At 33.3% G+C, this 13,219-nt stretch overlaps 1 protein-coding gene across 1 annotated transcript in view; it reads right to left on the reverse strand.

Annotated features, from left to right (window-relative positions):
* The window catches only part of LOC149572878 (DNA polymerase delta subunit 1), a 103,259-nt gene that overhangs the window by 22,612 nt on the left and 67,428 nt on the right, over positions 1–13,219 (reverse strand). The window contains exon 11 of the mRNA XM_089813953.1: positions 4,957–5,028. Coding sequence (XP_089670079.1) covers positions 4,957–5,028 — 72 coding nt within the window. The remainder of the gene's footprint in view (positions 1–4,956; positions 5,029–13,219) is intronic.

Genomic DNA, 13,219 nt, shown 5'->3' on the forward strand with positions numbered 1-13,219 from the left:
TCCAACCTTAACTTAATGTGATATAGGAGCACCGAGGGTATAAGAGCTACCACGTATCAATTAAAAATATTTTTTTCACATTGATTGTACTTTGCAGATACTTTTAAGCATCATAGTCATCATATCCTTACCCCAAAGATTATAAATGGTTAATTTGTACCACAAAGGTCCATTCCTGCCGTTGTAATCATTTTTAGGACACAAAAGTCTAAACACTATCTCTAACCAAAGGTAACACACTCAGATCACAGAGCTCCAAAATTGATATTAGAACTTCATGAAGGTATATTCTCAATGTCATATTATGGATATGTGTCTTCTCATAGCATAATAATATGTGACATGTCCAATTTCCCTAAAAGGAGACCTATTTGAATGTCATGCCACAAATTTAAGTCTTGCGCTAACATTTAATGAGCACGATACATTCGTGATCACAAGGAGGTTCATGGTTAAGGATTAATACATAAATCTTGTTGTACTAATCTTAAGAGGGATCATCTACACATTTCCTTAAGCAAATTAAAGGGAAAATGATCAAATATTGGACCTATGATCCTTATCACAATTTGACAAGGCCACTTACCACATTTTTGGTTCGCATCAAGACATTTCATCATTGCTTGTTATTCACTCCACATTGCAAGCCAATTAGCATAATACATGCTCAAAACAGAAGAATACAATTTATTCAAGCCTTCATGCAATTCCATACAAATCCATTCAGCAAATTTTGGTTCTTTATGTGCTACAAACGTTCTTAGTAAATTGATCATTGTACTAAATTGATTGATCATTTTACTAAATTGCTTTACTTTTTCTCAAGTGCCACTATGTTTTTAAAATCAATTGATGCCTTGAAGAAAACAAAAAATGAAGAGCATCTTTGTCAAGTAATGGAGGAAGTTTTGAAGGAGGTGGGTAAGGAGAATGCAATCCAAATAGTCACAAGAAATCAAGCAAATTATGTTGTGGCGGGTAAACTTCTTATGGAGAGGCACCGCCACTTGTTTTGGACCTCTTCTAATGCTCATTGCATTGACCTCATGTTGGAGGATCTTCATAAACATTCTTAGATAAAAATATGAGCAAGGAAGAAATATTTGTAAATTCATATATAATCATACTTGGGTCCCCAACCTTATGAGGCAATACACAAAACAAAAAAAATTGTCTCGTCCAACCTTGGGGCCACTAGATTTGCAACAATTTTTTTACATTGCAGTCTTTGCTTAAGTCAAAGGTTAGTTTGAAAGGCGTGTTTATATGTAAGGTGTGGACAATATCATCATATGCAAAGACCAATGCAGGGGCTAAGACAGCAGATCGGAATTCTGCTGAGTGGCTTTTCGCTAAGGAGATTGTGGAGGTAATTTTCCTTTTTGTCCTCACTTCAATTTCATTTCATCATTTTTGTTAAACACTTCTCCATGTTCATTGTTCATTTTTAAAAGCAAAACTTAAAACTGAAGGGAATGTCAATAATAGTCAATGGCACAATCTACTTCACAGACCTATACATGCAGTTGCCCACTTCTTAATCTACCATACCAATTCAGCCCAAGTTTCAAGTCTAGTAACAAGGTGCAGAGTGGGCTCCACGATGTTATAGAGAGAATATCGCCCAATGAAACAATTGGAACAATTATAATCTATGAGATAGAAAAGTATAAGAAAGCACAAGGAAACTTATTTGCATGAGAGTTATGCAAGAAAAAGTAGATAGAATTGATGCCTAGTAAAAATCTATGATTGCAATTTCTAATTTCTAATTCTATTTAACAATTTAGATTGATAAAATTAAGTTATCTAAAATTTTCTTATTTCAAACGCATAGTGGGAGATGTTTGGTACTAAGGTGCCAAATTTACAGAGGATTACAATTCATATCTTGAGCTAGCCATCTAGTGCTTCAGGATGTGAATGCAATTAGAGTTTATTTGACCATATACACTAGAAGAAGTGCAACATGTTGGCAGTAAAAAGACTAGATGATCTTGTTCTTGTTCACTACAATTTTCACCTTCAACACAAACAGATCTTGGGTACCGAGAGATTTCATATTATATTAAAGAAGGCTGATCCACAAAGCAAGGTGGAACACTGAGATTGATGATCTTGCCTTCAATGATAAGACTTAGAGTAGGTTGATTAGGTGCATCGAGAGGCAAAGGCAATAGAGATGGCAATGGTGGAGGCTAAAGCACTAGGAGACCCAATGCATTGTTAATTTTATAGGCTTAAAAGGAAATAGGAATTTCAAATTTTAATCACTATTCTCCAGATGTGTGTGCTGATTCTATTTGATATGTTAATTTTGTAACTTGTAATAGCACTCACTAATTTGTATGTGTTTCAAGTTACTCTTTTAATGAATGTCTGTAATGCAAAGAGACATGTCTCCCATATAGACATGTCTCTTGTTAATATTTTAACTCACATTAGTTATTGTTTTAACATACATCACAAATGATATTTGCTTAATGTATTATCATGATTATAATATATGAAAATAATTTATATATAGATAATATATAGATGTATAATATATCTCAAATATGTAATATGCATTTTATATATATATATATAGACAAGTAAATAGATAGATAGATATCTACATGATAATTTATCATCAATAATAATAATGCTCCATAGTAATAATAGCGAAGGAAAAATATCAAATGCTTAAGGATGATAGGCCATTCAAACATTTGATTTCATCAATTAGAATCATCCGATCAAAGCTACAATCATTAACACCCCCTCTTAGCTAAGGATATTGATCATACTCAATATCAACCATATGATATTGACCATACTGACATCTTTTATTGCTATGTGCACTAACATCACTATCATGATGTCTACCAAAGAAGATATATGTTTGTGGTGTCTACATTGATACTAATGTTTGGATGTTGTCTTTTAGTTTTACAAAAACAATTAATTGCTTGATCGGGCTACCAGCCATTACCATCCACATAAAGATGTCATTTTCTACCAAATTTGCATTTAAATCAGCCAAATATATCTAGACTTTGTTTCTTTTATGTACTAATTTATTGAGTCATTGGACGAAACTCCCCATTGAATTTTGCAAATAAAATGCATTTCTTATTAAATTTAAGAAAAAAATTAAGTTACTAAGCTATTTGTTGAGTTTTCATTGAGTTTTTTCAAGCCTTGACGAGTTTTCGCTTTTGGCAAGATTTTCAAGTACGGTGAACAATTAGAAATTAAACCCAACTCTTGAAAGCATACAAATTAAAAACAGATGCTTCGATTGAAAAATAAGTAGCAAAGATATTATCATTCCACAAAAAGTGTGTATTGATTGGGTAATTTATAAGGAAGGTAAGTTAAGGGAGCAACTTCTCAAGATGTTCACATCTCTCATACGCTGCATGAAGGTAATCAAGTTGCAGACTTGTTAGCAAATTGCGGTTGTGATGGTATTCATGTGAAATCTTTGAGCCCTTCGGAGTTGATCAATTCCCATGAGCAGCTAGGCTTGCTGCTTGCTAAAGATGCACTGCCAGCATAAATCTCAGAACAGATTAAGGAACAATTTGCATTAGATAGTGTTTGATATGTTATTTTTCGAGGCTCATTGTGTTTTGTGATTCGTAGCTTGGGCATATTCTTGACAGTCCATTACTTGCCGGCAGTGACTCGGGCTTTGTAATTTGACAGGAGAAATTGGGCTGCTGCTCCATTATATTGTCATGGCTTTTGTGATGAGTCGGGGCTTCCAATGATGATACGGTGTTCTCCCTATCATATGTGATTGCCTTTGTGCTACTGGATGACTTTTTTGGGGACGATATTCAAGATGTGGTGCAGGTCTTTTTTTACGTTTTTGGCTATAGTGCTGAGGTGGGTACTTTAAGGTTTGTATTCATCTCATTTCTCATCTTAATGCCTTTTGATGTACTATCTGATTCTTATGGAGGGCTACCCTTATTTTGGAGTGCTAGTTGGCAGCATACCATACATATGGTATTTTTTTAAAATGCATTGCTGCTTTCCTATTTCTGGCTAGTCAAGAGCCTTTCTTTTTTGTAAAGCAATGAAGAAGCAGGGTTTTCTTACTAGTTATTTCTTCTCTGTTGAGTTATCAAACTAGTTATTATAATTAATAAAATACATAATGGTATTGTGCAATTTTTATTAAAATAAAATAAAAACTTCTTACACTAACCTCGAGAGGAGGGTTATGCAAAAAAAAAACTCAAATCTTTACAGCAGTTACAAAAAAATGATTAAGGTGGGGAAAGCCTTTTTAAAAGACAAAACCCCACACTGCAAAAGCCGCCCAAAATATTTTTCAAAAATCAACAACAAATTACAATATACTTGCAGAGCAAGCTTCTCAGAAGAATATCACCCATGGAGATCCAAAGGCAACCCAATAGCTATCAAACTATCAGAATACACAATAATATAATGCCCTTTTAAAATAGGAGCCTTCTTGGGCAAGAAAAGCATACAAAATATCGAAGTTTAGATATATGATCTAATGATAAACAGCCAAGTTTTACGGTGATAAATTATATATGAAATTTTTATTTCAGAAGCGCAGCCCCCAAAAAACCCTGCCAAGGCACACTGCCCCCAATCCATCACTAGTCAAGAGTCCAGAGCCCACAAGTGGGCACCCCACCATTGCAAGCCCCTACACTCGTGTATCAATGGTAGTTTTTTATTAGCAATACCTTCTTCTTGCTGCAAAGTTAAAACATCATTTTTCCTAACAAGATCTAGTAACCTTTAATTAGCTATCAGATGTAATAAAGGTTCATATCGTGCAGCAATAGAAATCAAAGAAGGAATAGTCTTAATAAAGGATAGAAGTTGTTACAGTGACAACATACTTTTACCTGGATGCTAATAGATATAAATCACACTTATGATTTCATTAAAAAAAAGGAAAGGAATTTGAAAATTCTTCATTACCTGCTCACCAAGAAAGTGCGCTGAAACAGAATTTAATGAATATGAGCTAAGCTTGTAATCTCTCTGCATGGCCTGAAATAATTACACTGATATATATTAGTCTACTAATTTAATCAAAACATAAGGTCACAATTCAATAAAATTGTTAATTACCAAAATAACCCACATGCAAATCATGCTTCATAAGAATTGCTCAAAGGAATCCAAATCATAACCACTGCAATGCCCACTCTCAAAATAAACCAAATAATTTCTCATATAGAAAAATTCAAACAAAAATCCCTGAAATTTGAGGCAGGAAAAACTTAGAAGAACTCCAACATTTGGAAAAAACAAAGAAAAAATCCAAATAATGTTCAGGTTATATAAACGAAAAAGGTCATTTACAAAATTTGAAATGCTATTAAGAAAAAAGTTATTTCGACAACATTCCACTACAACAGAACTATCACTCTACTATCAATAATCAAAGGCATAGACCTCACAAAGATGTAATGTCCCCTTCTTCAACCTAGATGTTTCAAGAGGGATCATTAGCCAATTTTATTCTCATAGGCTAATTCGGAAAATTAAAAGGGAATATTTTAATTGATTAAATTGCCTTGAGGTTTTAGGTGACTTATACTTGATTAATTTTTTAAAACTGACATATCAAAAGCAAAAAATAAAATAATGCCTCTTTATGTGGGCTAAAAGATTATTATTTCAGTACAGATGAATTTAAGATATAATTTCTCAAAAGTTATAAAAGAGGAATGAAGAATCTCATTTTTACAATTGGGACATTTTATCTTTCTTATTTGCAAATTTTGGACTAAGTTCAACTTCAAAACCTAAAATGAAAACCCAATGGAAATTTGGCCTCACAGATGAAAAGATTTATTCTTAGTCAAATTCATGGTGGATTGAAAAAAGACTCACAATTGTGCTTAAACCAAGAAACTGTTGAGATTTGAAGGACCGGTTTCTCTCATTTACTTATGTGTTCCAAATGCAGATTTGAATGTATATAAATGTGTGTAGAGGAGACATGTCTCTATGGTTTATTAGTTAATAACCATTTATACAATATTAACACACACACACACACACACACACACACACACACACACATATATATATAATTGGACATATTAGAGTTTGTCTAATGAATGATTAACCAATATCCATTATCTTTAGGTCAATTCAATGGTTTATTAGTTAATAACCATTTATACAATATTAACACACACACACACACACACACACACACACACACACACACATATATATATATATAATTGGACATATTAGAGTTTGTCTAATGAATGATTAACCAATATCCATTATCTTTAGGTCAATTCAATTCGACTAAAGCTACAACATTAACACTCCCTCTCAACTAGGGAGGATTGATATAGAACACATTATGCTCTCAAGCATATAGAGAGGTATCATCTCAATATGATATTCTTGGAATGACATATTTAAGGATATCAATATATATATCCATCAACTTAGATGTTATCTTTAGATATCATCTGAAGTATGATTCAACAAGGAATATCAATCATATGATATTCATATTCATCATACATACATTCTTTCCCTATGTACACTAGCATCATAATCATGATGCCTACCAAAATAATATGTTATATCCTAGAAGAATATGGGTTATCTGAACTCTAGGACAATAACTAAATGTAGGCTATCGTGATATGTTAGTTATCATGATCTCTGGCAAATTCTTGGACAACAAGTTAATGTAGCCTATCATGATAATAGATCAAGAACTCAAGAAAAACAAATATCATATCATGATCTCCGACACTTTCCGTGACAACAATATTAATGTAGTCTATCATGATATGCTCGTTATCATGATCTTCGACACATTACGAGACAACAACTTAATGAAGTCTGTCATGATAACAGGTCAAACCATTGTTAAAATCGTCACATTACAATAGCGACCTCAAGACACAAACATTGATGAAAGATTGTCACCTCTCGTGATGTTTTCCAACAGAATCATGTAGAAACTCACATGATATCCACCATGAACCATGTTAGAGGGTGGATCCACCATAGCTGCTCCTAGAGGGTGGAACAAGAGCTTTCACCTTAAACTTCTCTCTCATGGAGAGGAATGCATTACAAGGAATTTCACCTTAAATTCTTCTCCCTTTAAACAAAGATTCTGGGAAATCAGATCCTCTACGCTCCCTTAGAAGCTCTCTTCATCCAAGGATACCTGAGATAAACTATTGGACTCCCCTTGAATCTAATATCAATCTTCGGACTTTTTGGTGACAAGTCGTCACTTCCTCATGATGTACATAGGGGTAGGCCCATCAAAATCATGCAGTCATACACATGTATTTTTTGACTCTCTCTTTATATCAATCTTCTAAGCTCCTTCGTTGCCTTTGAAGATGTGACAAACTATCTCTTAATGGAAGAATACTTTGCTCACATAGTCCCAATCATCGAAGATATTTTTCTCCAAAAACTCATAGATCGAGTCTTGCACTAATGCCTTGGGAGCATACTTAATGCACCATTTTTCTCTTCTTGCAAGAGCATTCCTCGAGACCAAAGAATGGAACAAGAGTACATCAAGGCATGTGACTCTTATTATTCATACATATAAGCAAGAGACTATAATAAACAAATAAGTGTAATACTCAAAGATAATAAATACTTGTCTGTACGTTAACATCTTTGATATAAATTGCTTGAATGAAGGTCCATATTCATCAAATCAGAAAATGTCTCCTATGGGGAATGAAACATTGGTAAAGGTAATTATTCACCCCTCCCCCCCCCCCCCAACAATGTAAAATTCTCACATACTTCATTATTATAGAGTTTTCAATTAATTTGAACCATCAAATGGTCTAGTTCACTAGCTTTGAAAATAACATCACTTCCACTTGTAGATGGATATCCATAATTGTATTCCTATTCACTCTTCTCGAGACGATCCTTATGTTTCTGCTCTAGTTCTATACCTATATTAATCTTCCCCAATGACTTTGAAGATTAAAGGATCTTCCTGCTCAAACTTCTTTAATCTTTTATTGTTGATCAATTTAGCAATTTCCTTCTAGATTTTGCTTCATATATGTCTAGAATATGAACAGCAATTTGAACGATGAGACAAATTGACTACAACACCCACTCAGGGAAATCAAGATGCCTCATGTCTTTTGACTATAGAATACCCTTGAATTGTCCTCTACATTCTAGCTAGCAATAATTTGTAGGACCAACTTCCATCTAGAAATCTCCTCTGTGATTTGGGCTTGCGCCTCTAATTCCTCATAATAGTGAAATCTCCCATCATAAATAAATAAAATATTCTCTTCTTGTTTAACCACTTGCTATGTCTCTTGATCATATTGTACACAAACATTTATATCTTATTCTTTCAGAAAGAAGCTACATTTCGCTTTACATTACAAGAAACATCCTTAACCACTTCAAACCCATATTTCTTCTTAGAATTATTCTAGTAAGGAATCATTGTCATGTCATCAGTAGTACCAATGAAGAAATTGAATTCAACATCCTCGCATCATATCTTACTTCTCAATACAAGAAGTTGATTCACACATAAACTATCAAACTAACTCAAATAAGTTCATCAAATAAGTTTGACCATGTTTAGTTACAACGGTCTCCCAACTACGTAACCAACCAAACCATATACCAAGTGGCAGTAATGAAACTAGACATAAGAAAAAGACACCACTTTTAGGAAAACTTTAACTATTGTTATAACTCAGCCACATCATCGAGCCTCCATGCCCCTCTATCAAATAAACAATATAAACACCAACATGTTTATCAATTTGTCTTATAGGTGGACGCCCGATAAATATATTTTTTCAAACATACTTCTTATGTGGACACGTAAATTTATATTTGCAAGCATCGTGGATAAGTAAGAGTCTGAAAACTTCCATCTCACAAATATATGTACCCACTCTCCACAATTATCCAAAGCATGACGACCTTAAATGATTTTGATTTCCTCATAAACTTGTTATTTGCATTTTATAATTACTAATGTATAAGGATTCAACCCTTTTCTTCTCTGCCACCCCTCACATGTATATATTTCACTTTCTAAATTCTTATCACTCTTTCCTTAATTTCTTATCTCCATTGATCTATTTGTGTGGTTTTGTCAAGATCTTAAGATGACTTGTAGCGTTGTTGCAAATCATCCTCTTCTAATTCCTTATTCTCATATGGAAATATTCGTAGCTTTTATTTGCGACTAATTACGTGTACTATCTTTTATGACATCTTGTTTCCCAATCAATTAATTCCTTAACTCTCGAAAATGGAATGCTCTCTTGGAATAACTATCTTTGATGTACGGTGATCTTTCACTCCATGCATAAATATATGGTTCTCAAGGATTAAATTTTTTTTAATTGCATCTCTTGAGAAAAAAGTCTAAATAACATCTTAAGTCAATTATTGATCATGAATAGCACTTGAATGTTATGAAGAGTACTAATTCTACTCAGTTTGTTGATTGTTGACATGTTGAGGTTATACTCTAGTTTGTTGATTGTTGACGTATCAAATTTATCATTTATTTTGCAATTTTCTATTTATTAGATCATCTTTTGGGGTAACATCATTCCTTAAAAAAACTCCAGGAGAAATGTTTGCCACAGATAATGGCTCCCTTCACATGGTTCACAATTATTTTTTCAAACTTGCAAATTTCCCAAATATTGTATATTCTTTGACCAAGGCAATTCACGGGCACTTCTTATTTTGAATGGCCATCGTATAAAGGAGAATGATTATCAAAATGCTTTTCTCATTACTCTGATTTTGCAAACCTAAAAACCCAAAGACATTTGTGGCAATGCAAAAAATTTAAGAATTGTGTCAATAAACACTGTCTTCCGTACTCTAGTATATATGAGAATGTTTGATACACCACTTCATAAAATATATATGCAAGGAAGATAAGTGAAGATTCGATGACAATTTTTCTAATTTACTTTTGCCTCAAATCCGTACCCACTACCGTTTGCACACGAAAAACTAGGCCCTATAAAATATATCTTATTCACTAAAGAGAAGCCTCCATTCTTCAATATCCATGGTGATAATAATCCACATGGTAGTTCTAGAGCTATCTGTAATACATTGCACCAATCATAGGCCAAAAAAGAATGACCCCATGCAAAAAAATCTCAAGCCACCTTTGAGTCATGGAATATATTATGTTCTTTACTCAGTCGATGCCCAACATAAGCTAACATTCAAGATACAGGATAGCCAACCACAATTCACCAGACTCTAATGTATGCTGCCAATCACAATATATTACTCCAGACTCAATATTAAATCATCAAACAATTGTAATGTTTTTGTATATATCAAAGTCTCTGAGAGTTTCTATGTAATAAGCCATTTACGATTATTATCTTCATCAAATTTTATTTCAAATATGTTGGAATTCAAGTCTCTAGTGTTTGATGCCTCTTGAACTGCTTACGTATCCACCACCTGGTAAACTTGACTGGTTATTGACACCCTCCATTTTATTTTGTCACATATACCCCTACATCTATTAACATCTATTAACTTGCTAAGAGTCTCCAAAAACTATAGATAAATTGCATCACCTTTGGTTATATAGGAACCTTTGATTTTCTCATGAATACTTTTCACTTATCTAAATTGAAGAGTTTAAATATAATATTTACATTTGCAATCTAGCTCTGATAACATGTTAAGATTTGAAGGACCGTTTTCTGCAAATGTAATAACACTTTGATTTACTTCTATGTTCCAAAAGCAGATTCAAATGTATATAAATGTGTAGAGAAGACATTTATCATGAAAAGACACATCTTTATGGTTTATTAGCTATGTTACCCGGAAACGCATTTCCTGCCCTAAGACTTGAGTTTCGGAAACCGTCCCCGTTTTGGGGACTTGGGGACGGCCGAAAACGTTTCCAAGCTGTCCCCACCCAAGCAAAAAAATCGGAAACCCGTCCTTGAAAATTCGAAAACGGTCAACACGTTTCCAAATGGTGTTGACCGTCCTCGAGACTCCATAGTTGTTTCCTATCCGTCCTGGGGACTACTTGAAGTTTCCAATTTTAAAATAAAATTCAACTTTAAAAAAGCATTACTAGTGATATGCAATTTTTTATTGTTTTCCCCTAGGTTGTAATAAAGAAAATATTAGATCACACTCTACCTAGCTGTTGTTCATGATTAGTTAAATATATAGAAACATAACAGTAATCCGAGTTTAGAAACAAACAATAATCTTAGTATCTGCCCAGAAAATTTCATTATTAAATTGTTAATATACGATACTTTTATTGTTTTCCCAAGGGTACAATAGAGAAAACATTTCACACTCTACTCTACGTAGCTGTTATTCATGATTAGCTAAATATTTTATGCTAAAGTTTCATCTTTTGAAGCTGTTATAGTGTAATATCTTCAAATAGGGATGCTAGGAAAAGATAACAAATATTATAAACTAGGGCACAAACATTCTAAATATTTATTTGCGTTCAAATACGTCAATTACAGCTTAGATATTATGTTAGAATCAGATCTGAGTTTATCAACTAAAGACAGTTTTTTAAATTATACTCTGAGTTTAGAAACATACAATAATCTTAATATCTGCCCTGGAAATTTCAGTCTTGAAATACAACCTTCCTAACTATTTCTGAGATAAAATAGAGATGGATATGCAGATTTTGATACTCGACTTGCCCAAAAGTCTGCTGTCCAAAAAACATAAATATAGGGTTTACACATACCAAACATGCAAAGTCATCCTTGAAACAATGGCCAAGTTATAATGGCCCAAAATGAAGGTTTCAAATCTTAGTGCAATTAATTACAAAGGTGTTGAGACGCAGCACCAAATTAAGTTGCTCAGGTCAGTTATAAAATCGGCTAGCTAAAAATGTCTTTCAACAATATATATATAGCCGTCCCCTGCCGTCCCCTAATTCAAGAAAAAAAAAACCGTCCCGAAAACCCGTTTCCTCGTCCCCCCGTCCCGGAAACTCGAGGTAACATAGTTTATTAGTCAACAAACATTTAGACAATATTAACATTAATATATATATATATATATTTATTTTTATTTTATATTATATATAATAATACATGCGTGTGTGTGCGCATGCATGTGTGGCGATATATTAGAGTTTGTCTAATGATTAACCAATAACCATTATCTCTAGGTCAATTCAATTCGACTAAGACTACAACATTAACAAAAACAATAATTTATTGAAAACTAAAGAACAAGTCAATAAGAAAAATACAATGCTTTTGTGAACCAATGAGAAAATTGACTAAGTAGAGGCATGATTGCACATCTACACTTGGTAAATCTGATTGGTTGTGCTTGGACACATGTAACCAGAGCCTTTTGATTGGCTAAAGACGGGTGGGCAGCACATCAACATGCCTACCTTATAGAATCGATAAAAAATCGTTGGGGATGAGAAAATATCTCTTGACACTCAACATTATCAAGCTTCCAATTGTGATGGCGAATTACCAAATTGCTTCATCTTCTCTATTATCCCCATTTTCTTTCATTGGAAATCTTGTTGCACTTATTGGTTTACGAAATCTTGATTTTCTTGGCTATGATCTTCTTGGGGTGACCAAGTCTTTCATGTAGTTGGATCTTTCAAAGTGAACTTGGATTTCAAGAAGAAATTCAAGTTGAAGATCATTTCTTCAACTTATAGACTTTGATTTTCTTGTGCCAAATTTGTTATTTGAATTCCACTTTCATAGCTGGATTTTAGGCCTAATCTTCTATGATAGAAGGCTGGCCATTTGCATATTCTAGCTTAAAGTCCTTGAGCTTGATCTTGTCACCATCTATTTTTGTTGGTGTGATGAGGATTTGCATACCATCCATTTCATAATCTTCTAATTTGGCCGAAGGAGTGAATCTCGATTCAACCCTCCCTCCTTCATATTTACCTTGCAAAACAAAAGAGAGAATCGTATTAAATTTGTAAAATGACGAACATAGACAAAATAAAGTATTGTCAAGGTAAAACAATCTCTTCAAAGAAACTTTACTTTTAAACCAACTTAACAACAACCAAGCATGATTTTCAGCATTCTTAATTTCAGATTTATAAACTGTCAACCTTTGTTAGAATATGCGCATTTCTTACTTGAACCTCCAATTTCATCCTTTAACTGATCTGCCCAAATTTATTTCTAAATTTGATTGGATT

Source organism: Cupressus sempervirens, chromosome 2 (assembly GCF_028749045.1).
Source record: "Cupressus sempervirens isolate cs-2001-9-10 chromosome 2, ASM2874904v1, whole genome shotgun sequence".
Taxonomy (NCBI): Eukaryota; Viridiplantae; Streptophyta; class Pinopsida; order Cupressales; family Cupressaceae; genus Cupressus; species Cupressus sempervirens.